The sequence below is a fragment of the Bubalus kerabau genome, chromosome 16, assembly GCF_029407905.1.
Source record: "Bubalus kerabau isolate K-KA32 ecotype Philippines breed swamp buffalo chromosome 16, PCC_UOA_SB_1v2, whole genome shotgun sequence".
NCBI lineage: Eukaryota > Metazoa > Chordata > Mammalia > Artiodactyla > Bovidae > Bubalus > Bubalus kerabau.
In genome coordinates, this window is record NC_073639.1 from 50,184,071 (window position 1) to 50,210,188 (window position 26,118).

The 26,118-nt window shown below is 52.7% G+C and overlaps 1 protein-coding gene across 2 annotated transcripts in view; it reads right to left on the minus strand.

The window, feature by feature from the left end:
- ADGRD1 (adhesion G protein-coupled receptor D1) overlaps positions 1-26,118 on the minus strand; it is a 177,804-nt gene that overhangs the window by 15,710 nt on the left and 135,976 nt on the right. For both annotated transcript variants that reach the window (XM_055550008.1, XM_055550007.1), the window contains 5 exons: positions 19,296-19,399; positions 17,560-17,671; positions 14,891-15,044; positions 9,128-9,194; positions 6,749-6,815 (listed from right to left, as the gene is read on the minus strand). In XM_055550008.1, the coding sequence (XP_055405983.1) occupies positions 6,749-6,815; positions 9,128-9,194; positions 14,891-15,044; positions 17,560-17,671; positions 19,296-19,399 (504 nt within the window). The remainder of the gene's footprint in view (positions 1-6,748; positions 6,816-9,127; positions 9,195-14,890; positions 15,045-17,559; positions 17,672-19,295; positions 19,400-26,118) is intronic.

Sequence of the window (26,118 nt, forward strand, 5' to 3'; positions counted from 1 at the left end):
GCTAGAGTCCACAGGGTCACAAAGAGTCGGATATGACTTAGTGACTAAACAACTATATCCGTATCTATGTATCTTTATACAATGAGTTGACTCATTGGAAAAGACTCTGATGCTGGGAGGGATTGGGGGCAGGAGGAGAAGGGGATGACAGAGGATGAGATGGCTGGATGACATCACTGACTCGATGGACATGAGTCTGAGTGAACTCCGGGAGCTGGTGATGGACAGGGAGGCCTGGCGTGCTGCGTTCATGGGATTGCAGAGTCAGACACGACTGAGCGACTGAACTGAACTGAACTGACTGATGTATCTTTATGCACCTGTATTTGTAGAGTCACACAACCACTCTGGCTTCTTCCTAGGTGAGAAGTGGTTGTTGTTCAGTTGCTCAGTTGTGTCCAACTCTTTTCAACCCCATGGACTGCAGCACACCAGGCTTCCCTGTCCTTTTCCCGGAGTTTCCTCAAACTCATGTCCATCGAGTCAGTGATGCCATCCAACCATCTCATCCTCTATCACCCTCTTCTCCTGCCCTCAATCTTTCCCAGCATCAGGATCTTTTCCAATGAGTCAGTTCTTCACATTAGGTGCCCAAAGTACTGGAACTTCAGCTTCAGCATCAGTCCTTCTAATGAATATTCAGTGTTGATTTCTTTTAGGATTGACTGGTTTGATCTGCAGTCCAGGGGACTCTCAAGAGTCTTCTTCAGCACCATAGTTTGAAGGCATTTATTCTTTGGCACTCAGCCTTCTTTATGGTCCAACTCTCACATCCATACATGACTACTGGAAAAACCACAGCTTTGACTATACAAAACTTTGTCAGCCAAGTGATGTCTGCTTTTTAATACATTGTCTAGGTTTGTCATAGCTTTTCTTCCAAGGAGCAAGCATCTTTTAATTTCATGGCTATAGTCACCGTCCACAGTGATTTTTGGAACCCAAGAAGATATTACCTGCCACTGTTTCCACTTTTTCCCCATCTATTTGCCATGAAGTGACGGGACCAGATGCCATGACCTTAGTTTTTTGAATGTTGTTTTCAGCCAGCCTTTTCACTCTCTTCTTTCACCTTCATCAAGAGACTTTTTAGTTCTTCACTTTCTGCCTTAAGGATGGTATCATCTGTTTATCTGAGGTTATTGATTCCAGCTTGTGCCTCATGCAGCCTGACATTTCACCTAGTGTACTCTGCATATAAGTTAAATAAGCAGGGTGACAATATACAGCCTTGACATACTCCTTTCCCAGTTTTGAACCAGTCCATTGTTTCATGTGAGAGGACTTTAAAGCTCCAGACTTTTCTCTTCCCTGGCTTGGAGGCTCTCTCCCCAGTGGGGCTGGCATGGAACAAGCCCTTTAGGGGGCTCAGGTTGTGTCCCTGCTTCTGTAAGACCTGCTGGCCCCATAGGTACATCTGCACTCAGGCTCACTGAAGTCACCCAGGGAATGACATCCGTGTCCCTTCATAATCAGGTAGGATGGTTTGTGAAGGGACAGTTGGGAGGGGGGTCAGTATCTGACAGTGGGGTAAAGGATGAGCTGTTCCCAGAAGGGGCTTGGATCTGCCCTTCCCCAGCCCCCGCCATGGGCCCAGCAGGCATCACCGTGACAATCTCTGTCCCCCAGGTTCCTGCCCTCCAAGATCAACCTCACCAGGACACACAGAAACCACATGCCCCAACATGAACCTGCACCTTGCTGAAGTGTTTTAGTTTAAAATTTCCGGGTGTTTTTTAAATGCATGGGATATGCAAGCAGGTAGCCCCCAGACATGAATCCCTCTGGAGGGAACCCCATCCCATTGCATCCATCCAGACATTTCTTTCCCACAGACATACTCATGTGAACCTGCACCCAGACAGAACTGTGCACACTTTACACAATGGGGCCAGGCCCTACCTGGGTCCTGAAAACTGCTGTCCTCAGGGGGCCCCTCTGAACAATGGGGAACAACTCAACATGCAAAACCCAGGGTCCTCAGAGGAGACAAGGAACATGAGACACACCCAACTGCAGCCAGCGTGAGCCCTGAGGCTCAGAGAGGCTGGGTCTCTGGACCCCTCCACTGCGTCCCCCAGCCCAGGGTCTGCATGATTTTTCTCTCAAGGTTCAAGTAGCAAATACTTTTGGCTTTCTAGGCCTCACAGTCTCTACTGAAACAACTCAATGGCTGCAGCATGACAGCCGCTGCAGACGACTTGTAAGTAATCACCTGTGCTGCTGCACAGGATTTACCACGTGGGCCACAGCCCGCTGACCCTGCACTCGATTGTGAAGTCGCTGAACAGTTCTAGGCCTACACCTCCCTCCTCATCATCCAGGGCTCCCTGACTTCCCCTGGCCCTCCTCAGACCCCAAGCTGGCTCCACGGTGGGATTCCCCTGGAGGTCTGAAAGGTCCTGGAGCCCACATCCAGTAAATCTAGAACCTCTAAGGTGGGAACTGCTCCCACGCTCCCCAGTAACTCCCTTACTAACCAGTTTGAGAACTGCAGTCCTCAGGTGTTGATGGCTGATGTCAAGGAGAGGGGCTGGAGTGGGGCTGGAGGTAACACCGCCCCCAGGGAGGACAGTAGGGCTCCAGTGATCCTGGAGGACTCAAGGTGTGGGGACCCTGCTGCAGCTGGACCCCATGCTGCATGGGTAGGGGGTAAGGATCCAGGCAGGGCAGCCTTGGATCCCCTGCTGTCACTGACTGAAGTCAGATGAAACACTCAGATCACCCAGGGAGTCGGAGGGGGCGATGCTGCCGAGCCCTCCAGACCTGGTGGGTTAGGTCAGCACAGACAGAACAGGGGACTTACACATTCAACTACTCCCCTTCCACCCCTGCCCGCCACCCATGCTCTGACCAGGAGGGTTTAATTGTCGGGGGGACTGGAGTCAGTCTGAGCCTGTGTCTCCATTTGGGTGACAAAGTGAAGGGTCTTCCCTGACCCCGGGAGCAGGAGGCGAGAGTGCTCGCCAGGTCGCTCACGGGGGCCTCTGTCATCCTGTGAAAGGCCGGGTGTAACATGACTGTAGACAGTCTTCACACAGCCCTGGGACAGGGGACAGCCTGGACTGAAAGCTCAGGGACATATCACCACAGTAATGTGCCACCTCCTGCAGCTGAAAGCAATTAACTGAAGAACCCAGGTCTGTGCTCAGAGCCCGGAGTTCACGCAGAGGAGGGACACCTGAGCTGACAGTCCCACCCCTTCCCCAACCTGGTGGCCCTTCCTGGAAGGAGCCCTCCTTCACAGAGCAGGTGTGCATCGCCCTGGCCTTGAAGAGACAGCTGTGCCCCCTTCCCTCATGGCGGTGACCCAGCTACGTGATTCTGACTACCTGTGACAGACAAAGAAAGAAAACACCCAAGCACCACAAGGGAGCCAGCAATTGGAGATGGGGTGCCTGGGACATTGGCTCCTGCGAGACAGAGGAGCTGAGGGCAGAGGGATAGTGTTGGGCCCCAGGGAGTCTGTGGCCAAGGCTGCACTACCGCTGCAGACAGGAGTGTGGCCTGTGGGGGATGGAGCAGCCCCTGCCACCCACTGTCCTGCTTGAGGGAATTGGGGATGCACTCCTGGGCCCTCCTCTTCTGAGTCTCGTCCACATCCACACAGGTCACCCCTCCACCCCGGGCAGAAGGGGCACAGTATCAGGAGGGGCACTTGGTTGATGCCCACCCCTCCCACCAGGGCTCCACGTGGATCCTACAGATAGCCCAGGGGCCCTGAAGCCCCACAGAGCTGGGAGTGCAGCCCCGCCTCACCTCTGGCACAGATGCTTGAGGGCTGGGACGACTGGGGATCCAGGAGGCTTGTAGCACCCCCCACCAACTCCCCATCTCCTGCTTGTACCTGTGGACACCCCAGAGCCCACATCACCTGGAAGGAGATGGGCATGGAGGGCAGGGAGTCAGTGCAGCCAGAACGAGGGGATCGTGTGCGGGGCTGGCACCACCCACCCTCCCTCGGGTCCCAGACAGACAAGGACACCACAATGAGGTCCCCTCTCTGCCCTTCCGGAAATCCTTTACCAAGAAGATGCTGCTGCACTTTGTGTGGCATGAGGAGGCCTGAGTGGAATTTTAATTAAGAAGCAGGAAGCCACGTCTTCAGGCATCTTCCCTTGGACACATTTCTAATTAACCACCAGGGCCCACGGCTTCAGTCAGTGCCAGTGAATATGCAACAAAGTCAAAAAGAAGATTTCAAATCAGCAGCTGGGGAAGAGAGCAGGGGGTGAGAGAAAGGAGGGCTGGGTTCACAATATTTAGGCAATATCCACATGGGGGAGGGGAGCAGGGTGGTGGCTTCAGTGGCATCCACAGACCCTCTCTAAGTCCATCCTCTCACCACCATCACTGGTGACATGGGACCTTGGGTTTGTCATTAGGATTGGGAGGCGATGAATAAGGACACCGAAGGCACAAGTGTCTCCGGCTGGAGTCCCTTCCCATGCCTTCAGTATCAGGGTCGCCCAGGGGTGCTTCAAAGACAGCACCCTTTGGAGAGGTAATAAACACAGCCTGGATCCCACCCTGGGGGTGTGTGGAGAGCATGCTCTGGAGTCCCAGCCCAGATTGTGAAGAGTGTGTTCTGTGGATGCTCAGGGTGGGCAGGAGGGATGTGAGGGAGGTTCCCCGGTGTCAGTCCCCAACACCTGAGAGGAGAGATGTTCAGACTGGGACAGCATGGGGATGCCTCAGCCCTAACCAGACCCCAGATACTGAGCAGGGTGCAAGGATGCTGTTCCCCTCTCCCCAAAGCCTCCTCCCCACAGGGCTTCCTGAGAACCCCCACCTCCAGACCCTGGAGTTCAGGGGGGTGATCCCTGGGCAGTCATGTGGTTCAGGCCGAACAATCATCGGTTTCCAGCTCAGCCTCCGTTATTGGCTCTGGGACAGGCACCTGACCCACAGAAGCCAATCAGAATCTGCCCTGGGACTTCTGCTAGGACTGCTGGGAGCAGTGCCTTCCTCCCCACCCTGAGCTGCAGAGCTGGAGGATGTTGTCAGGGTGCCAGTTCCATCACTTCCTCCCCAGGAAAGCCTGATCCAGATGGAGCCAGCAAGGAGGCAGTGGGGTCAAGAGCTAAGTAGGAGATACCAGCTGACAGCACTGAGTGCCCAGAACCAGCCAAATCTGATTCCCCCTGTGCTTCCCAGGACTGAGCCTTTTCTGCTCAAGAGAGGTCAAGCTGGTTTACTAGCACCTGAGAAGAAGGAAGAGGAGAGATACCAAGAGGAAGATGGCAAGGAGAAGGGGAGGAGGAGAGGAAGGGCACATCTAAAGCAATCACTGGCCAGGAGTTTATCATTCAATCTGCTCCTCTATAAAACAGAAATCACCATCTCTTCAAGTAGCTATTTTAAGGGCAAGGAAAAGAGACATTTAATGTAAAAACATCTTTTTTAAAAGATCTCTATAAATTTGAGCCTTTATCATTAATGTTAAATAACTTCACCAGAAACCAAGTATAAGGATCCAGGGTTAGAACTGTGACCTGCTGCTGCTGCTAAGTCGCTTCGGTCATGTCCGACTCTGTGCGACCCCACAGACGGCAGCCTACCAGGCTCCCCCGTCCCTGGGATTCTGCAGGCGAGAACACTGGAGTGGGTTGCCATTTCCTTCTCCAATGCATGAAAGTGAAAAGTGAAAGTGAAGTCACTCAGTCGTGTCTGACTCTTAGCGACCCCATGGACTGCAGCCTACCAGGCTCCTCTATCCATGGGATTTTCCAGGCAAGAGGACTGGAGTGGGGTGCCATTGCCTTCTCCGAGAACTCTGACCTAGGCCTAGTCAATCAGAGCATTTCAGTCCTCTGGGAGGGCTGGCCAATCAGGACAGTCCATTCCTCTGGCCAATCAGAACATTCTGTTTCCACTGGCCTCAGTGAAGGTTGGCCAATCAGAACATTCCATTCTTTTGGCCAATCAGAGCATTTTGCTCCTCTGACCTCAGTGAGGGGGTCCATGGCAGGCAGAGTTCCAAGTCAAGCCCATTAGAAATGAAGAGAATCGATCCTAGGATTTTGTGGGACATGTCAGCAGAACAATAACAAGAAGAGCAAAGGAGTTTTTTTCCCCTAAGACGGATAATGGAATTTTGTATGGTCCTAAAAGTTTCTTACCAGCATCTGGGGCAGCCTAAAAATGGAGCCAACTTATAGGAAAACAGAGCTGAGATGTGAGAAGCCAGAAACACGTGGAGATGGCCACGTCTGAATCTTGAATCCAGCAGTCACAGCAAGCATTCCTGACTATGAGTTTATAAATCCTGATTTCTGTCAACCTCTCTGAGTAGGTCCTTCATAATCACAGGAGTTCTGTTACCTGTGGTTCCCAGGGAGCTTTGACTAAAACTTCCTAATGCAGCCTTGGATCCTGCATCTCCTTGACCATGGAGATGTGCATGTGAGGAAATTATCAAAAAACAGTGAGGAGGAAAAGAACCAGCTGGGTCTGCATTGCCCCTCCTGGGTGCACATCCATACCGGTTGCTTTGGCGGGAAAAGCACCAAGGGCCTTAATCCAGTCTGCATTAAATCTGAAAACATGGCCGACCTTGCCAAGTTCTCTTGGAGTAATGAGGCTCTGGGTCACGGGCCACAAGAGGGGCTGTAACAGGACTGATGCTGCCACAGCCTCGGACATTACTCCCAGGGATCCCAGCCCCATCTCCACACAGCCCAGTGCTCCCTCTACTCCACTACGCCCAGCCCCGCCCAGCTCCGTGCCCACAGGACAGAGAACATACCACGATGATGAACAGGGCAGGGGCCACGAAGGCCCAGATGGCGCCATTCCCGAGTGATAGCCAGCAACTGCAGAGGGAGACAGACGGTTACTTCAGTGCATCACCCCACCCACTCCAGCACAGGGGCCCTGCATCCAGAACAGGACAGGGACAATGTGGGCATGGTGACAATAATGCGTTAATCCCAACAGACGTGCCCATATCCTGCTCACAATTTCAAGAGCACTCCACTCTTGGGAAGAACGTTCTGGGTCTGCAGACCAGCTCAGGGAAAAGAAGGCTTTTACAGGTCACCAAGTTAGTGAAAAACTTCACCATCTCTGAAGAGTCTAGCCAAAATCCAACAAAGGATTTAATTTTATTATGATAAATAGGCTTCTGTCTATTGGAGGAGTGAGGAGGCATTACGTGGCACAGGACTGACCATCTTCATCGGCTCATCAGCTATCTGTCAGTGCCCCTCCTGGCGGTGCCCCCTCAGCTGAGAGGAATGGTTCCCCAGTGGATCCCAGCCAGGGCTCTGACTTCCAGAGAAGCTTTGTCTGGGATGTAGGGTCCAGTTTTAAGGTTGTGAAATTCCTCCTGGATTCCGAGATGTGATTCCAGGGGCTCAGGCAGGACCGCCAGCCATTCTACTACCTCATTTCTCTCCAAAGCCTCAGAATTGCCAAGAGCCTGGGTGTCCCTTAGACACATCCCTCCCTGGATCTGGGTGCAGCCCCAGGGGCCTGGCACACCCTCCGGGATCTGGTCAGGCCCACGACACATCCTCACTGACTCAGGACGTGAATGTCACCTGGTCACTCACTCACAGCTACTTAAGGAGCCTGACCCCGCCCCCAGCTCCGCAAACCCAGAGACACATCATCCCCTGAAACTCCATAGCGCCCCCCAAGGCAGGCGCTCTGATGACGTTCGCCCTGCAGAGGAGGAGGCTGAGGCCCAGGGAGGTTAGGGGACCCAAGTCCATGCTCCTGCACCTGCCTTTCTGGCCCCAGTCCTCCCCCAACCCAAGACCTCCTGGATCAGGAGACATGAAGTGCCCCAGACACGTGACAGTGCCTGTAAGAGGCTTGTTCCTGTCTGGAACCCAGACCCTGGGGAAAGAGCCTCCTGTCTGAGGATGCGGCATCTCCCATGGAAACACACGGCGAGTACAGTGGTCTCCAACCCAGGCTCCCTGAGAGGGTGATGGCTCTGCAGGAGGAAGCCCATGCTTTCCACTGTTGTCATGCAGAGTGCTAAGTGGACGGGTGTCCTCAGATCCCCCATCCCCACCAGACACTCAGTGACCCTCTGGACATTTGCCAAGGATGCCTCGCTCTCAGGCACATGAGTGGATAAGAGGTTTATATCAGACTCAGACCCTGGAGCTGAGCCACATGCTGTGGGCGGCCAGCATCTGCACTCCCAGATGGAAAGACACTGAACAAATGCCAACGAGATGTGTTTGAGACGAAATTTCTTCTTTTAATTTGCACCTTGACTTTGGATACCACGCAGGCTTGCAAGGAATGGGCCAGAACAGTGGTTGTTTAATCATTCTTATTTCAGTATGCACTCAGACAGCACTTTCTTTAAAAGCCTCATCTCCAGGAAATTGTTGCCCTAAAGTGGAATAAGCCAGATTCCTCCCAGTTCAGTGACTCAGTTGAGAAATTATCTCAGGCTGAAGCTGTGACCAAGTTTAACTCCCTCTCTCTTCTTAAACTCTCTCCATGGTGTTTTCTCTCAGTGGCTCAAGGGGGCAGCCTCCTAAAGATGGTTGAGCTAAAGCCTTTTTCTCTTTGGGAGGAAAGGAAATCAACTTTCTAGAACCTGAACACCTGGCCTGGCTGCACAGCACCAACCCAGCCTCTTCTTGATTCAACTCTGGACCCACCAGCTGCAGTTTCAAAACGGTGGCATGAGGTCTAGAACATACAGGGTCCCATCTGCTGCCGCCCCCGCGAGGAGAACCTTGGGGCCCACTGCTGACGCGCACTGGTCTATACGCACACAGTCTTATGTTCACTGGGCTGTAACTGAATGAGACTTCTTATGAACTAAGCACTTGCTGACCAACCAAGGAAAGGACTCGACACAAAACTGGGCTCCACAGGGGACCAGACAGCATGTCTAGGAAAACTGCATGGATGGAAAGTTCCCATTAGAAACCTGTACTGGCCGCCCAGTCCTGGAGGCACTAGAACGCCCTCATTGCTAGCTTCAAGGTGGGAGAAAGCCCAAAACACTTTTTTAAAAAAAACTGTCAGGGCTAGAAGATGCCAGCCTTGGACAGACCCCTCCCCCAGAAGAACACAGGAAGACAAGGAGCCGGGGCCATGGGGACCCTCCCCACGGGAGTCCTGCCAACACAGGAATCACCGTTTCACTTACTTCTTACTTGTTCCATAACTGTCCATGGCAAAGACTATTGAAATGATACAGATCAGAAGAGGAAAACCTGCAGAAAATGAGAGCAGAGTATTGTATTAGCCACTCTCTTTTGATGCATTTATTCATTTTATACCTGACGGATACAAAAACCTGTGTGCTGAGTGCTGAGGGCACAGAACAGCCTCTAGGCTCCAAGGACTTAGAGTCTAAACAAAGAGATAACACACAGGTGCATTTTAGGGCAGATCCGTTATTAATCTATTCTTTATCTGAAAACAACCACTTCTGGCTGCTCAGAAAGCAGCCGTGCATCCTCCGGGCCTCTGACTGATCAGTGCCATGAGCACAGGGTCTCCCTCTGCTTCCCTGCAAGGAAGGGACAGCAGGGGGTGCGGAGACAGCAAGGGGTCCCTTCCACCCACTGACCCTCCCCTCCAGGAGAAAGGGCTCCCGACCAGGAAACTGCACTTGGCAGATTCCAAGGAAAAAAGGGTGGGGGGATACATTACAACAAGTGGCTCTCTGTCGCCCGCCCCTGAGCTGAGTCTGTCCCGCCCACGGGAGACCAGCTCCAGGACCCAGAGGGAAGCCTGCTCCTCTTCCCCCCCACCCCCACTCACTCCAGGCCTGGGACCTGAAGGCCGCAGCCCTCCTGGGATGTTTGGCGGCTGGGATGTCTGGCAGCTCGGTCAGCAGACAGCACACCTGCCCTTTGGAGGATCAATTTTAAATTATCTTGAAAAGGAGTTTCTGGAGAAACATCCCATCTCTGAAACACTTTGATTTGATGTCAAAATAGTCTGCATCACAGGACGTCTGCATAAGACATCGCCGGGCTCTCACAGGAGAAGAGCAGCCTCTGGGGAGAGGTGCCGGGGCCAGGAGGAGTTGCGCCTCTCACCGCTGACCCGCTACCACACTGGGTTCTCTACCCGCGTGCACAACCTCATAGGAGCCAGAGCCTTTCCAGGTGTTGGAGCCACTGGCTGCCTCCTGCCTTGATGGACCCAGAGTCACAGGAGACAAGCGGAGACCTGGAACCAGGCCCCCACCCTGCTGCTCACTCACTGAGAGCCTCCATTTCCTCAGATGTCACAGAGAACCCCCACTGCCTGGCTTACTTGGGGTGGGAGGAATACACGGGACCTGAGATGGTGAGGGACCTTGGGGGCATTGCACAGCAAGGTCCCCCCACTCCCATCTTCCCGAGGAAGCCCAAGCCTCGGGGTGCAGGAGAAGCAGGTACTGCAGGAGCACTGGGTCCACAGGACAGCCTGGCAGGTGCACATGGGGCCCTGCAGAGTTCCCAGGGCCCCATTGGATGGGCTCTGAAAGGTGCAGGAAGAACTGGAGGTGCCAGAGAGGATAGATTTTCAAACTCAGTGGCTGAGGCTTCACTTGGAGCCGCCACACCTCTCTCCGCTGATCGTGGCCATGGCGGGGGCCCAAGTCAGAGGCTGTCATCTCTTTACTGCCCAGAGTTAAGTGGAAGAGTAGAAGCTTCTTTTTCTGCCTTCACAACTGCAGTGTGATGTGTTTCTCCCATGATCCCCAAAGCAACACTGACAGTCCTTGGTCGCATGGGAGCAGGATGCAGACATCAGCCAGCAGGAAGAGCCTGGGCTTTGGAGCCAAATGACACGTGGTTCTAGCCCCAGGGCCAACCTGGACCAGCTGTGAAGCCTCAAGGGCTCGGCTGAACCTCTCTGGGTCACCAGGTTCTCACTCTGTAAATGGAGGTGACATCAGGCTATTTATTGTGAGGACCACACGAGCTGAGCCGTGGACGTGGTCCAGGAGGCACTGATGTACAAAGTCCATCTCTGTACAATAACCTCCACTATTACTAACAAACTCAGATGTCTTTTCCACTGTTGCTATCATCTGAAATTCACACCTCAATAACCCATGCAGACACGTGACCTGCTTCCTGCAAACAACTTGAAGTCCCTCTGGCCCTGTCCAAGGATGCTGACCTTATGGAGCTCAAGAAGTGCTCTCTTTAGGCTTCCCTGGTGGCTCAGTGGTAAAAAATCGCCTGCCAATGCAGGAGACATGGGTTCAATCTCTGGTCCAGGAAGAGCCCATATGCCATGGTGCAACTAAGCTCGTCCACCACAACTATTGAGCCTGTGCTCTGGAGCCTGGGAGCCACAACTACTGAGCCTATGTGCCCTGGAGCCCGTGCTCTGAAACAGGAGAAGCCACCGCAATAAGAAGCCCGTGCATCGGAACTAGAGAGTAGTCCCTACTCTCTGCAACTAGAGAAAAGCCCACGCAGCAGAAAAGACCCAGTATAGCCAAAAACAAGCAAATAAATAAATCTTTTAAAGAAAGCAGTGTTCTCTTTGGAATGTGGTGACCTTTCAGAGGAACCACACTGGCTGTTGCCTCCTAAGACTCAGGGAAGTGGGGAGTGACCAGAAGGAGCATTGCTATGAAATATTAACCTGGACACACAGAGCAACGCATGGAGAGGATGGATAATGTGAAATCCAACACAGGGGCAGGGAGGTCTCAGCAGAAAGGGGCAGAGAGATAACAATGCCAGGAGACAAGTGGTCCACCCCTCTGGTAGAAGTCACTGAGGCCATATTCTGGATGCCTCGCTCTGGGCACACGAGAGGTTTGCACTTCCTTATCTAAGGCTGTTGGATCATCGACTCCTTCTGGGCAGTGAGTTGTGAACAGAAGGGACACATGCCTCTATCAGTTAAGTGTTTAATTTCCAGGGTGATATCCACCCAGACCATCTTCTCTCTCACAGCAACCAGCTATGGCTCAAGGCAGCAACTTCCCCATCACCCTGGGCTGCTGAGGGACTGCCCTGAGCAGAGCCCCTCTGAGACCACCAGCCCACTGAGGATACACAGTGTACACAGGAGACAAACGTTGCTGTTTTCAACCGATGTGAGTTGGAAGCCACTTGTTATGGCAGCGTGACCTAGCCTGTCCTGACTGATACACCTCCCAAGATCTCGGTACTATCTCACTTTCCTGGGACACCAGCACGATTTCAGAGAAAGGCAGGGTCCAGAATGAACTACGATGAAGTTTTCAACCCTAGGTGAGTGAAAGTGAAAGTGTTAGTCGCTCAGTCGTGTCCCAGTCTTTGCCACCCTATGGACTGTAGCCCACCAGGCTCCTCTGTCCATGGGGATTCTCCAGGCAAGAATACCGGAGTGGGTTGCCATGCCCTCCTCCAGGGGATCTTCCCAACCCAGGGATCGAATCTGGGATCTCTTGCATTGCAGGCAGATTCTTTACCATCTGAATCACCAGGGAAGCCTAGATGAGTGGATGCTCACAAAAGAAATGAAGTCATAACAGAGAAAAATGAAGCAAGCTGCATTTCTTTCGCTTCTGAGTTTATGATCATTTCTCTGACCACTTTTGAATTTGTGGTCAGAGATTCATGTCTGCTGCACCAACACGTAAACAAACACTCAACTGTTTATCACTCACCCCCTCTCCTGGTTCCCAGGTGGACTCCTTGAGGACACAGGTTACATTTTACCCACCTTACAAGTTCAAGCATAGGGCCTGACATATAGAAAAACCCTGGGTAGGTTGTTCATGGGACACCTCCAATTCCAAGTCAGCTAAAACCACAATCCTTGAGTTTCAAAAAATGATACCGTTTGAAGGTCGCTGTAAGAGCAGGCTGAAAATCTCTAGGGAAGTGGCCTCTCTCTGGGGGATCCTTCCTATAGGTGACCTCCCAGGGCCTTGGATCAACCTCCAGCTTCCTCCTAGTTAATAACTGCATGTAGAGAGAGTCCAGCCACCTGCAGACTGTCTGTACTCAGGCCCAGAGCTAAGTCTAACCAATCTTAAGGAAGGATGCAGTTCTGAGCCCTGATGAAATCAGTTAAGGGGACGCAGACTGGAGACAGAGGTGGCAGGCCTGCTGGAACCCATCCCAGCCCTCTGTTTGCAGGGAGTCTCCGATGGAGGCTGTGGAGGCCTAAGAACACCCACAGGGAAGACACTGGGACCAGAAACCACACAGTCACAGCCACTGCTGTCAAGCAGGAATGGAAACTCAGGGTTTCCAGATCTCCTCATTTTTCAAAAGAACCCCATAATTTTATGTAAACCTTCTCCATTTTTATATATTGGCAGATATTTCATTGTTTTTCCTCTAATACATTGCAGGCTAAAGAAGCCATCCTTCATGGCTGGATTGTGACCCCCACCTCTACCCTGAACCAGCATAGATGGCTCCTGTCACTGCAGAGACAAATTCCACACTAAATTCATTTCAGCCGTCCTTGCTGTGGCTATGGGGTGTGCATGTGTGCGCGTGCACGTGTGTGCATGCACACGTACACACAAATCCAAACTGTATGGCCATTTCCATAAAGAAACTAGTCATCACAGGTGGTTGATCACACATCATCCTGTAAATGCTTACTAAATGCTTACTAAATGAAGAAGTCAGAGGCAGGAGCAACCCGCCTCTTTCAGGGAGTCACAGCAGGATGGAAGGAGACAATTATGCTTGAGTGGGGCCTGTGAGTCTCCTCTGTCCCCATTCCATTAGCCAGCTCAAAGCACAAAATAAAATGTTTGCTCCCTGCACCATGAAGTGAAGTGAAGTGAAGTCGCTCAGTCGTGTCCAACTCTTAGTGACCCCATGGACTGTAGCCTACCAGGCTTCTCAGTCCATGGGATTTTCCAGACAATAGTAATGGAGTGGATTGCCATTTCCTTCTCCAGGGGATCTTCCTGACCCAGGGATCAAACCCGGGTCTCCCACATTGTAGACAGACGCTTAAGACTGTGAAAATTAAATCTATTGCAAGAAAACTAGAAAGGAGTAGCAGGTCCCTGATGATGGACTAATGCTTTATAGCAAATGCAAGAATTCAAGGTGTCCATTACTCTGGCCAGAAGCAGGGTCTCTTGTGCTCTGGTGCTCCACCACAAGATGGGCAAGGAGGAAGTTCAACAAACGAGTCACGTCGATGGGGAGGTAACTCCCAGGATAAAGTACTACCATAACTGATGAAAGTTAGCTTTTAAAAAAACATAAGCATATAAAGTCTCTGTAAATTTTCCTAAGGGCTTGCTGCAAATTAAGAATTTATTCAAGAAAACCTACTAAAAATAGAGAGGAAAACAGAGAGACTGGGACACCTGGGCTACAATCTGCTCCACTCAAGGCAGGCATGGCTAACAAGACAGACGCCCTCCCCCGGGGCCCAATCCAAAGCCACAATATCTCCCTGGGGCAGACTGCCTGCATAACTCATTCTCCCTAGCACCACGGTGCAGAAACTCTATTCCAGGCATGAGCAGCCAAGAGACTGGAATTCCTTTCCGCCTCCAACCACAACCCACAGTCTACAGAGTCCACCCACCGTGTGACTGGCTGGGAACACACGGATCCGACTGCCCTCCCCCTAGGGCACCCATATACTGTGGTATTAGAGGCTACCGCCCCCGCCCAGCACCCTACACTAAAGCTGGGTGTCAATACAAGAGAAGCAGGCCACTGTTCCCGCACTGGCTCAGGAGCATGCCTCTGAGATCTTTTCTAGACAGAAGGGAAGCCAACCATTAGAATAGAACACTCCAAAGCACTCCCCATGGGAACTGAGTTTTTTGAAAAAGAGTTGTGGGGAAGTTCAAGACTAAGAGTACCTGGCCTCTTCAAGGTGTTTCACATGAAGATGAAATCGCAACCCACCGCTGCCCCGGGCCCCATCCCATCCCCCCCTCCCCATCCCATCCCCACCTCCCATCTCATCCACCTACCCCATCCTATCCCATAGTAGTAGCGGTGCTTGCTATCTTCTGATCCAAAGACCTTGATCACCATGCTGTACAGATGCAAGCCTTCTACCAGCATCCACGCAAAGGCGCTCAGGAAGAAGTAGTGCAGGAGCATGGCCAGCACCTGGCACGGGGCCTAGGATCAACGCAATGCATAGAAAATAAGCTCTTTCAGGGTGTGAGCAGTGCGTGTTTGCTGTTGTCCCAACCTCCTTCCACAGATTTTCTGGGGGTGCCTTATGGTCATGTGGCTTCATTTCTTTCTGGAGAGTCATGTTTTGCTTTTCCCGGGGGGAAGTGATTTGAGTGGAGCACGTGACTCAAGCAGTAGCCAATCAGAACCCCTCCCAGGCACAGTGATTGGTTCATGACAGGGCAGGGAATTGGCCCGGCCAATCAGCATAAATATCCCCATCCCTGCCACGGGATTGGTCCAGGGGCGGGCATGTGACTGGCCAGGTGGATGGCCTGAGCTCTGGAGGGGGCGGAGCCATCAGCAAGCGGGTTTCCCTCATAGCTCCAGACCTAAGGACCCTAGCCTGGAGCTTATGAAGTAACCTTGGCTCTGCAGTCGGGAGGTGCTGCAGAGCAAAGTGTATGAGGGGAATGGAATTGAGGGGAAGAGACAAATCAGCATGTGACGTGTCTGTTTTAGTTCTCTACTTCAAGGTGTTGATTATCTACCTGGAGCTGAACAGCCTGAGTGACACGGCCGCTTCTCTGGAGTTTACTCTCAATGGTGTGTAATAAACAAGAAATGTACAAACTATCTGTAATGTCTGCTTTTCTTGGCTGTTCGGGGCACTGATATCCAGAAGGCCCACCTGCCTTCTCTCTGACTAGATGAGGAGGGCAGCTGTGCTCCTCTCCTCTGTTCAGAGCATCACGGGGCATCTGGTCCCTCCTGCTCCTAGTGTTATGGCCACAGCTTCAGGCTCAGCCATGTGGCCTCAGATTCTCCCGGGACCTCGATCAGAAATTTCAACCCCTCTCCCCCCCGGGCCACTATGCTCTCTGTAAGTCCACAGCCACCCATCCCTAAGCTCAGATCAAAGGACCAGGGAACCAGGAGTCAGGGAGGAAAACAAAGATGAAAACCAAGAACAACCATCTCTGCGGGGGCTCTATATCCTGTCCTCCCAAGGCCCCCTGGACAGTTAATTCTTTGGGGAAGAAAAAGGAACAAGTTGCTAAAATGCTGTGTTTCTTGTCACCAGGCTCTGTTAAAGTTAGATGTAAATATGGGACACATCTACTGTTTTTGTGGTCCCAGTATTCATGGCTCTGGGTCTTTCAGGACCCAGTTTCCCCTTTGGTGTGGGGAGCACCTTACCCCCCTACGCACACGAGGCTTGGACGAGACCAGCCACCACAGTCACCTTTCCCGTCTGCCACAGAGGTCATCCAGTGGGTGGATCACTCAAGCAGATCCACCCACTGGAGCCCTGCCTTGGATTTCAGACACATGGGCTCTGAGAGGGAGAATACTCCCGGGTCCCTGGGATCATCATCTGGACAGTGGATGCCTGGACCACTTCCCCTCCTGCTGCCATCACACCGCGGGAGCTCACTCCTCTCAGTGTGGCCCGGGCCAGCAGCATCACCCAGATACTAGATGGAAACAGGAACTCCAGATCCTGCTGAACCTGAATCTACATTTTAAGAAAATCCCATGTGATGATCCACAGTGGATTTTGAAAAGCATCCTGTAGGAGAGAATGAGGCTGGTGCAGGTTCTTCTGTCCACGGCACAGCCAAGAACTTCTTAGATGCTTGGTTGAACCCCTAAACCTGCGAGCAGAGGAAAGTGGATCTCTCCTTAGGCAGCAGCCCCAGGACAGGCAGGTGGGCTGAGGACACTGCTGGGCATAAGGATAAGAGGCTCTGCTGACCCTCAGGTAGGGGGATAAAGAGTTCATCTTCCTTTAGCCAAATATGATTGTATCCCAGGACCACTGATTCATACCGCTCGGGTCTCTTTCTGTCCTACTTTAGAGCAAGCCCATCTCTGCTTCTCCTTCCCATCAACCAGGCTTATAACCCACATCACCCAAGCCTGGGTCATTCTGGTCTCAGCATTTGACTTACTGTGAGATCTAAGACTTCCTAGCTCCCCAGAGAATTCCCTGCCTGATTCAAAGGGTACAGAAATGTGGGTCTAGGTCTTCACAGTCTGTTTGTGGAGAGCACCTGCCCTGGGTAGTCAGAGGAGGGGTGTGGCTGTGTGCAGTCAGAGCAGAAATGGAGAGAAGTGTCTGCAGCAAGACCGCACGAGGTCAGATTTTGGTCGGCACTTACCTGGGCGAGTCACTATAACCCTCTGTGCCTCAGTCCTGCCTCTGTGGCATCACTTCCTGGGCTTGATATGAGGATTAACTGAGTGGATCTATGTAAGCCCTCAGTACAGCGCCCAGCATGCAGTCAGGGCCATACCTGTCTTCACTACCAAGACTGATGTGAGCAGGGAGGCCAGTTCATGCCGGTCATCTTCCCTGTCTCTCCCAGAGGAACCACAGCCTGGCTATCTCGTGGTCTGAATTCGGAAGTGAAATCAGCAGGTGCCACCCCTGCTGATGCCCCCCTGGTGATGGGAGGAGGGGATGGGAGGGAGGCCCACTGTGGACACATCAGGACTCAGGGGACCCACTCACCGTGCCTGGCTCAAAGTGGAAGCTGATGAGCAGCAGGACCTCGGCTACCAGGACAGAGCAGGACAGGTTGGCGTGGATGTGGTAACGCTGGTTCCGGATGGTGCTGACCGAGCTGGGGGCAGAGAGACACTGGCTCAGCTGTGGCTGCCCCCTACTGCTCCTCCAAGAACCACCAAAGAGGTCTTGATAAGCCTGCCTGGGTGCTGCCACTTCTGGTTATGAAGCATCAGTGCCTCCCTATTACTCCTGGAAATGACCCAGCTCATTCCACAGGCCCTGCAGGACCTGACCCTTGCCCATCACTCCGACTCAGCTCTTTCCTTCCTCTGGTCACAGACCCCTTTTTCTGGTTCTCCAAGATCCCCAGCCCGCTCCATCCTCGGCATCTTTGCACCAGCTATTACTCTGCAGTAAAGTCCCTCCCCGGGTCTCCCCTTAGAGAGAACTTCCTGAGCCTGAGGGAGCCCCACTTCCTCTCTGAACTGCCCTCAGGGCTCGGACGGCTGTGGAGATGTGTGTTCAGGCCTTTGCATCCTCACTTGTCATCTGCCTCCCCACCCCTGCCCCCAATCAGGCATGCTTTTACTGTCTGGGGTGCAACTGTGTTCTCAGAGGTGACTATAGGCCTGGGTGGGTTGGAGTGGGGGTGGTGATGGGTTTGGACTTGCTGAGTAAATGGCTGAGAAACAAGGGAATCAAAGCAGGAACATCCTGAGCGTAACACTGAGGCCCCTCCAAACCCGCCTCCATCTCCTCTCACCTGGCTCAGATCCCACCAGAAGCTCCTGTGTACAGTGGGAACCCCTGCTCCACCCCTCAAAGTGCCCAGGTCCCTGGTGGGCTGCAGCAGGGGCCCATGGAAGCTAACAGCCTCCCCTGCCATTGTGGCTGCAGATCCCGGACCAACCAAACCAGGGACCCCTCTAGACAGAGAGTCACCCAGGTGACCAGTGTCCTCAGGGAACAGGGCAGGTGAGGAGGGGTGCCAACTTCCAGGAGGAACCCCGTGACCAGAGGAAGCACCTGAGCGCCCCTTGAGACTGAGGCCCATCCAGGTGTGAGTAACACGCCCTTCTTAGAGGTCCAACAGCTCTGAGGGGAGTGTGCAAACCCATCTTCCCGGCTGACTGCCCAGACTCTTGGCTCTGATCTTGTTTTTCTGTCCCAGTCCTGAAAGAGCCATGGGCAGACTTAGCTGCCAGTATCCACTTGGTGGCGGGAGTTGGGGGTATCCCCTCAAGCTCTGACCAGACTGATGTGACTTCAGCCGGCGGAAGGGGCCCTCCAGGGATCTTACCCCTGGGGTTTCCAGCAGCCCAGCTCCACAAGGATCTGGCTGCTTTGATAACATTTTGGGGGGGGGGGGGCGGGGGGTCCTCTGTTCTGGCACTCACCTGGTCAAAGGCCAGAAAGTCCTGTGGGCTGGGGAACTTTCCAGCTAAGCTCAAGTCAGGTGCCCTCCAATTCGACAACCCCTCCTCTCTCCTCCGTCTTTTCCAGCACCCCACAGGCCCCCCACACCCCAGATCTCAAAACAAAAGGTACTTGAAGAACAACCATCCACCTGTCACACACCGTGTGTGAATCTAAACAGAGGCCAGCATTTGCCGTCCCATCCCCACTCCCAGCCCAGTACAAGTGCCAGAAGGGAAATCGAGGTGGGCAGGGGTGGCACTGACATTCGCACGAAGCTGCCCAACCTCCTGGCCCCTGGAGGAGAACAGAAGATGACTCACGAGAGCACGGCGAAGGTGACCAGCGTGATGGCCAGGCAGAGCACGGACAGCGAGCAGCCGATGTAGCTGATGGACGAGAGCGCCACCTGGTGTCCGCGTGTGAGCTGTGCGGGAAGCAGAGCGGAGGTGGTCAGCCATCTGGTCCAGGTCCTACAGGGGGACTGGCCCAGTGGTTAGTACCGCCCGAGCCTGACTGAGGAGACGGAGGGTAGAGTTCAGGTTGGAAAGGGTCCCGGGCTAATGCACAGCTGAGCACCAGGTAGTCATCGGGCCGTTCTGAGTTGGTGGTGACTGACAGTCCCTGCCTCTGCCAGATACCCTGCTGTTGCCATCAAGAGGATGAGGCCTTTGATGTTGGCCCTTGGTTCTGTACATTTCAGATGCTCCAAACGGCTCCACCAATTTCTCAGATTCCTCCACCCACCAGTCTCTGTGAGCCTACTGCCTACCCCTCCCCCACCCACCCCCATGCAGCCTGCCTCCTCCGTGCCTCCCTGTCTAGAATGTGACATCCACAGCTGCCCAGGAGATGTAGTGTTTGCTTAAGAGCCTGGCCCATAGGCCCTGGTTCAAGTCACAACATGCCCTTGTCCCCAGCCAATGACCTAGGAATGAATTTACACATGTAAAATGCTCAGAGGGACATAAGAGTTTGCTATTATCCCTGATGTCAAATACAGCATAAACAAACTCAGAGGGTTAAGTGGATGCAAAGTCACAAAGGATGGTGACAGAAACCACAGCTCACTTAAGAGACCAATCCAAGACTCCAGGAGCTAGCATCTCAAGGTCACACACATTTGAACCTGGGATCCAAGAAACTCCGTGCTCCCTAAGCCACACAACTAGAAGACCAGCTTCCGGCAGAGGTCGCTGCAGTACACTCCCTGCTGGGGCTCATGGCTCCTCCACCAGCATTAAAGACCCAGCCTGGAGTTCATTCTGCATCTGTGTCCAGCCCTGGACATCAAGGACCCTCCAGCCTTGTCCAGGACACCCAGAACCTTGACCTCCAGCTAAACCACCTTCTTCCCTGTTCATTGGGACCTGAGCATGCATGCTAAGTCACTTCAGTTACATTTGACTCTTTGTGACCCCATGGACTGTAGCCAGCCAGGCTCCTCTGTCCGTGGGGATTCTCCAGGCAAGAATACTGGACTGGGTTGCCATGCCCTCCTCCAGGGGATCTTTCCAACCCAGGGAATGAACCTGCATCTCCTGCACTGGCAAGCAGGTTCTTTACCACTGAGCCACCTGGGACCTAACCAGGAACAAAAGGAGGAAACACTGAGATCTGTAAAAGGGCTGTTGGCCAGGATGAGGGAAATGCTACAGGCACAGGAGGCCCCACCAGGAAATGTAAGTGGATCGCAAGGAACAATTTGGGAGCCAGCAGGTCTGTGCCTGAGGACTCATCACTTAATGGGGTCTACTTCCTTCCGATCTGAGTCACTCAACTCATCCCCAGGGGTCAGGAAACATTTCAGATCTCTGGCTGAAGGGAGGTGGGGGAGGCTGAAGCCTGGACCCAGCAGCCCTAGACGTCAAGGCAGGGCCCTTGTGAGTAACTCCTATCTTTGCAGCACAGCAAGCTTCCTAGGCGGGTGGGGCCACTAGTGGGCTCCTCCAGCAGCCTTCCTTCTCAGCAACATCACAAGATCTTGGATCCTAAACTTCCCCATCTGCAGATGGAACACACGGTGCTCCGAGTCATCAGATCCCCTAGGAAGACAAACGGAAATATATTCCTGGAGCCACGCTCCCACACGGTATCACTCAACACTCTAATTCCTGTGAGATGTTGTCACTGGTCTTCTGTGAAATGACGTTTCTGGTTTTAGATAAGTTTCAGAGAAGCTGCACTCTCTATCTGCCTTTAAAGATGTTTTGGTGAATATAAGCAATATAAGGCTTCTGAGAAATCCTACAGGTGAATATATATATATATAGAGAGAGAGAGAGCTGTGTTAAACTTGGCATTTCGCAAACTCTTTGGGGGAGGGGAATAGAGTACATCTTTGGAAGTGCTGTTACTTCAAGTGATGCTTTTGAGAAACGGAAATGAAAACCCAAAGAGGAAACACTAACATTATACTGACTATGTCATCTTTCCTTGCTGTCTCATAAGACAATAGAAGTGTCTTGTCACCGTTACAATGATCCTTGCCAACAAGAGAAGGTGTGAAGTGTTGGTTACCAGAGTTTATAGACATCAGCAGGCCATCAACAGTTCTTGGAAACTGAGATCGACCTCGGCAGCACTCACTAAATTGAAATTAACTTAAATGACCAATGGAAATGCCAGCAAATGAAATATAGCCGCATGTCTGTATCAACAAGGTAGGCTGGCTCTGGTGACATGCTCACTTCATTGCCACTGGGAAGTCCCCTCCCTAGTCTGGCCCTGAAGCACAAACGTGCATGGAGTCCTCTGCACCCTGAGGTCTCAGCTCGTCCCCCTCCCTGTTCCTCGCTCTACTGCCCAAACATCTCACATCCCCACAGTGCGAGCATCCCACTCTCTGACACCAGTCACATTTCATGGGGGGAGTCTTCTCTCTCCCAGAGAGATGGGGGGCTCTTTGAGGACAGAGATTACGTTCCTGAAACTTCCACTGCCTGATCACCCACAGCTCTGAGACCAGCAGGTACTACTGAGAATGAGGGTTCATTTGCTGAAGGTTTCAGGGTAGAAAGAGCCCTGGAGTCTATTCCCCTGACTCCCCCACTGATTCACCACAAAAGATGAATTTAATGTACACCATTGTGTGTATACCTCTTAGAAAAATAATGAAACTTTACCTCCTCCATTCACAGAGCTCTAGTGAGCTTCCTGTGGGCTCATGTGAGGTTCACTGCACAGCATAAAAGCTTCCAGATGTGAGGGCTATACCTGGCCAGCCACACTCACTGAAATCTTTGCCTGCTTTCTGCACACAGGCTCTGCCTAGTGCTTCTGATAAATGAGTCCAGCCCTAGCCTCATACCCACAGCCACCCAGTACTCTACCATATGCCCCGCAGCCCCACTGTCCACCAACCTGCGGAAAACTGAAAGTGTTAGTTGCTCAGGCTGATATTTGCAACCTGATGCAAAGAATTCTTTGTAACCAGGCTCTTCTGTCCATGGAATTCTCCAGGCAATAATCATGGAGTGGGTAGCCATTCCCTTCTCCAGGGGATCTTCCTGACCCAGGGATCAAACCTGGGTCTCCTGGATTGCAGTAAGATTTTTTACCATCTGAGTTACCACAGAAGCCCTCAACCAACCCTATTATCAACCAACTCAACAATCAACCCACCCCACCATCAGCCAACCTCACCATCAACAACTTTATTATCAACCAATTCTACACCAGCACCCAACCCCACATCATCTGTCAATCTCACCAGCAACCAACCCCACCATCAGCTAATCTCACCATCAACCAACCCCACTGTCAATCAACCCCACCATTAGCCAACCCTATTACCAACCAACTCAACCCATCGACCAACTTGACCATTAATCAAAACTCACCATCAACCTACTCTTCATCACAGCTTTTGCCAACCCCACCAAAGCCAGCCTTAAGCCAACCACAATAGGGAACACTTTAGAAATGAGATAAGGCCCCTCCCTTGAGCAGAGCTATCACCCTGGCTGCTGCTGCTGCTAAGTCGCCTCAGCTGTGTCTGACTCTGTGCGACCATAGACAGCAGCTCACCAGGCTCCCCCATCCCTGGGATTCTCCAGGCAAGAACACTGGAGTGGGTTGCCGTTTCCTTCTCCAATGCATGAAAGCGAAAAGTCAAAGTGAAGTTGCTCAGTCGTGTCTGACTCTTAGCGACCCCATGGACTGCAGCCCACCAGGCTCCTCAGTCCATGGGATTTTCCAGGCAAGAGTACTGGAGTGGGGTGCCATTGCCTTCTTAGCCAGTCTCAAAATGCTCATACAGAGCAGAAGGCAAGCTATTAATATATCGGAAGGTCATACTTTACACGGCACTTGCATGATAAAGCAAGCCTATGAGAGGAAAATGAGAGGTGATCAGAAGGACCTTGGAAAACCTCTCAGGTCCCCTACGAACCATGGTCTGTGCAGGTAACCTCATACATCATTCTTCAGCACAGTGGTCCGAGTAACACTGAGGCAGACCACAGGAGGAACCTGCCTGCAGAATTTGAAGAAAAAGCTTCAGATTTTTCTTGTTTAAAACAGCTGTCAAATCCACAGAGCAGAATGGTGTGTGTGTTGGTGTTGGGATAATCTGAGAGACTCTGCTTGCCTGAAGGGTTTACTCCCCCTCTCTTTTTATATAAGAGCTTGATAACTTTAACGCATGTTCAGCCCACTGGTTTGCCAGTGTGTTAAGTGAGCTTGTGTTAAACATGGCTCCACTGTAAGCTACCAACAGCCTGTGCCTTGTGAAGGTGGATAGGAGGGAAAGTGGGCTTCACACTGGCTCCAGCATGCAACCAGAAGCAGACAGAGAGGACAGGAGAGGACCTCCTGGACCGGAAGCAGGGTGCACTCTTGTGGTGAGGTCCATGGAGACAAGGGTTGTCTGTCTTGCTCCTGTCCAGATCCCCAGCGTCTGACAAGGACTGGCAAACTCTAGATGTTCGAGAGATGAACCAAAGATCAGATTCACCTGGGGTCGTGAAGCATTCACAGCAGACTGGATGGTTAAGATGGGGATAACAGAAGTGCCTTTATTGGGCATCTACTGTATACAGGCACCAAACCAGCAGAGGAGGCTGTGAGTGGGGATCCTGGTTCTCATGTTGAAGAAACATGACTGCCCATCACTGCACAGCTGGCAAGGCAGTACTGGACTGACCCCAGATGGCCTGGACCCCCATCAGCAGCAAGCATGTATTAAGCACCCACTGAGTGCCAAGCCTGGGGCTTAACTTGCAGTACGGAAAGCAGATAATGAACAAAGGCACAAACAGATACTGATAAATACATGAGTGAATAAATAAGGTCACTAGTTCTGAGCTTGATCAGGCTTAGATGGAAATAATCAGAGGCCTTGCTGGAGGTGACTGTCAGGGACGGGAGGGGGTACCTAGATGTGAGAGTCATTCCAGGGCCTCTCTCTCCCCTCAGAGCTCATCCCCACCCAGTCCTGTTGGCTCCTCTACTAACACGTAGGCATACATCTCCTTATCCTCAGTTTCCAGAGCCTCTATCTTAACCTCCTCTACTTCTTGGACTGCCTTGCTGCTCCCCCACTGCACCCCATCTTCAGCCAAGTCTCCATTCAGAAGACATGGGTCTGAGGTCACCCACCTCGTGGGCACCCTCGCACCCAGAATGAAATCCTCGTTCCTGCCCGGGTCTGCAAGGCCCCCAGTGCTCAGTCCCGCCAGCATCTCTGCCTCACCGCCTTACACACTTACTCTTTCAGGAGGATCCACACAGGAAAGGAAGGCCTTCCTGGGAATTCAGCAGAGGGGACTGAACATAGGAAGTGGGGGACAAAGTATGGGAACCCTCAGAAAAGGAGATGATGGTGACAGTCCCCAGAGAACAGCCGCAGCGAGAACTTCTACCCTTGAGGGTGGGAAGGACAACGGGGCGGGGGGGGGGGGGGTGATGTGAGCAGAGCCAGGACCACTGGAGTGCTGGAAACACAACAGGCCTGTCCCCTGAGCTGGGGTCATGGGGGGAGGGTGGTACGGCGGGAGCAGGGACCACGGAGGGGCCACGGGCGGCATAGGAGCATCTGAGCAGAGAGCAGATGGGTGTCACTTCATGCCTGCCTCTCATTGGCTGGGCTCGGCAGGAAGCCAGTTGTCAAGGGAACCTGTCGCCGAGCAGAGTGAAGGACAAGTGGGGACAATCTGAGAGCATGCAGCCCACCTACTGGGTCAGCCTAGATGTAGATGCTCTCAGCCTCTCACTGCTCCTGGACCCTGTGTTCCGTCAGTTTCCCCTGCCTCCACCACCCCACCCCTGGCTCTTTGCAAGGCCTGCTCCGTCCTGCCTTCTGGTCTACCTTCTGCTGGGACCCAGGCTCTGCTGGAGCCTGCCCCTCCCCTGCTCCCCTCTGCCCCTACTAAACCACGTGCCTTCCTTCAGCCCTGGACAGGAGGGGCATGTGGCTCACTGGGCAGCCGCGGTTTGACAACAGTCCCTGGGCTTAATCATCGGTGGATTTCACTACCAACACCCTCTGCATGCAGTCCAGACTGCAGGTGACTTTCACTATGTTCCAGTGATGAAAATGAGACCAGAGCTCCAAGCTTCTCGGCTGCTTGAAGGGCACCATCGTGGCCTACAGGGGTGCACTGGTCGGGGAGAAACCCCACCAGATGCACGAAGACTTGGGTCCATGTCTTTAAAAAGGTGTCATCGACCTGCCTTCCTCAGGCTAGTCACCTCATCAGAAGAGTCAGCTGGGGGCTAGAACTGAGCCATTTCACTCCCTGGTTACCCAGACTAGGCCCCTTGGGCTGTCTTAACCATCTCCACTCAGTCATACAGCTGTGTACCAGTCTGAGGCTGACTGGGAAGACTACTTTAGTCTTTCAAAAAAAAAATGAGAAATTTAATTCAGGGCAATGTTTGCAAAGGGGAACAGAGATGCCACAGGAATGATGGTGTTACCCAGGTATTAATTAAATCACAGCCGGAAGCCACCTGCCTTGGTCAAAGGTCACCTGGGGAAGCCAGGGCCACGGGCTGGAGGAGCTGCCAGAAGGAGGCTGCAGAGACAAGGCCATTGCCAGGAAAGCTGCCTGAGGCTCAGGGAGAGAGGATGGCACTTGGCTTCACCCTTCCCATCTCCTGCCAGAGCCCCAAAGGGCAGCCAGCACTGGTCAGCCCTAGGAT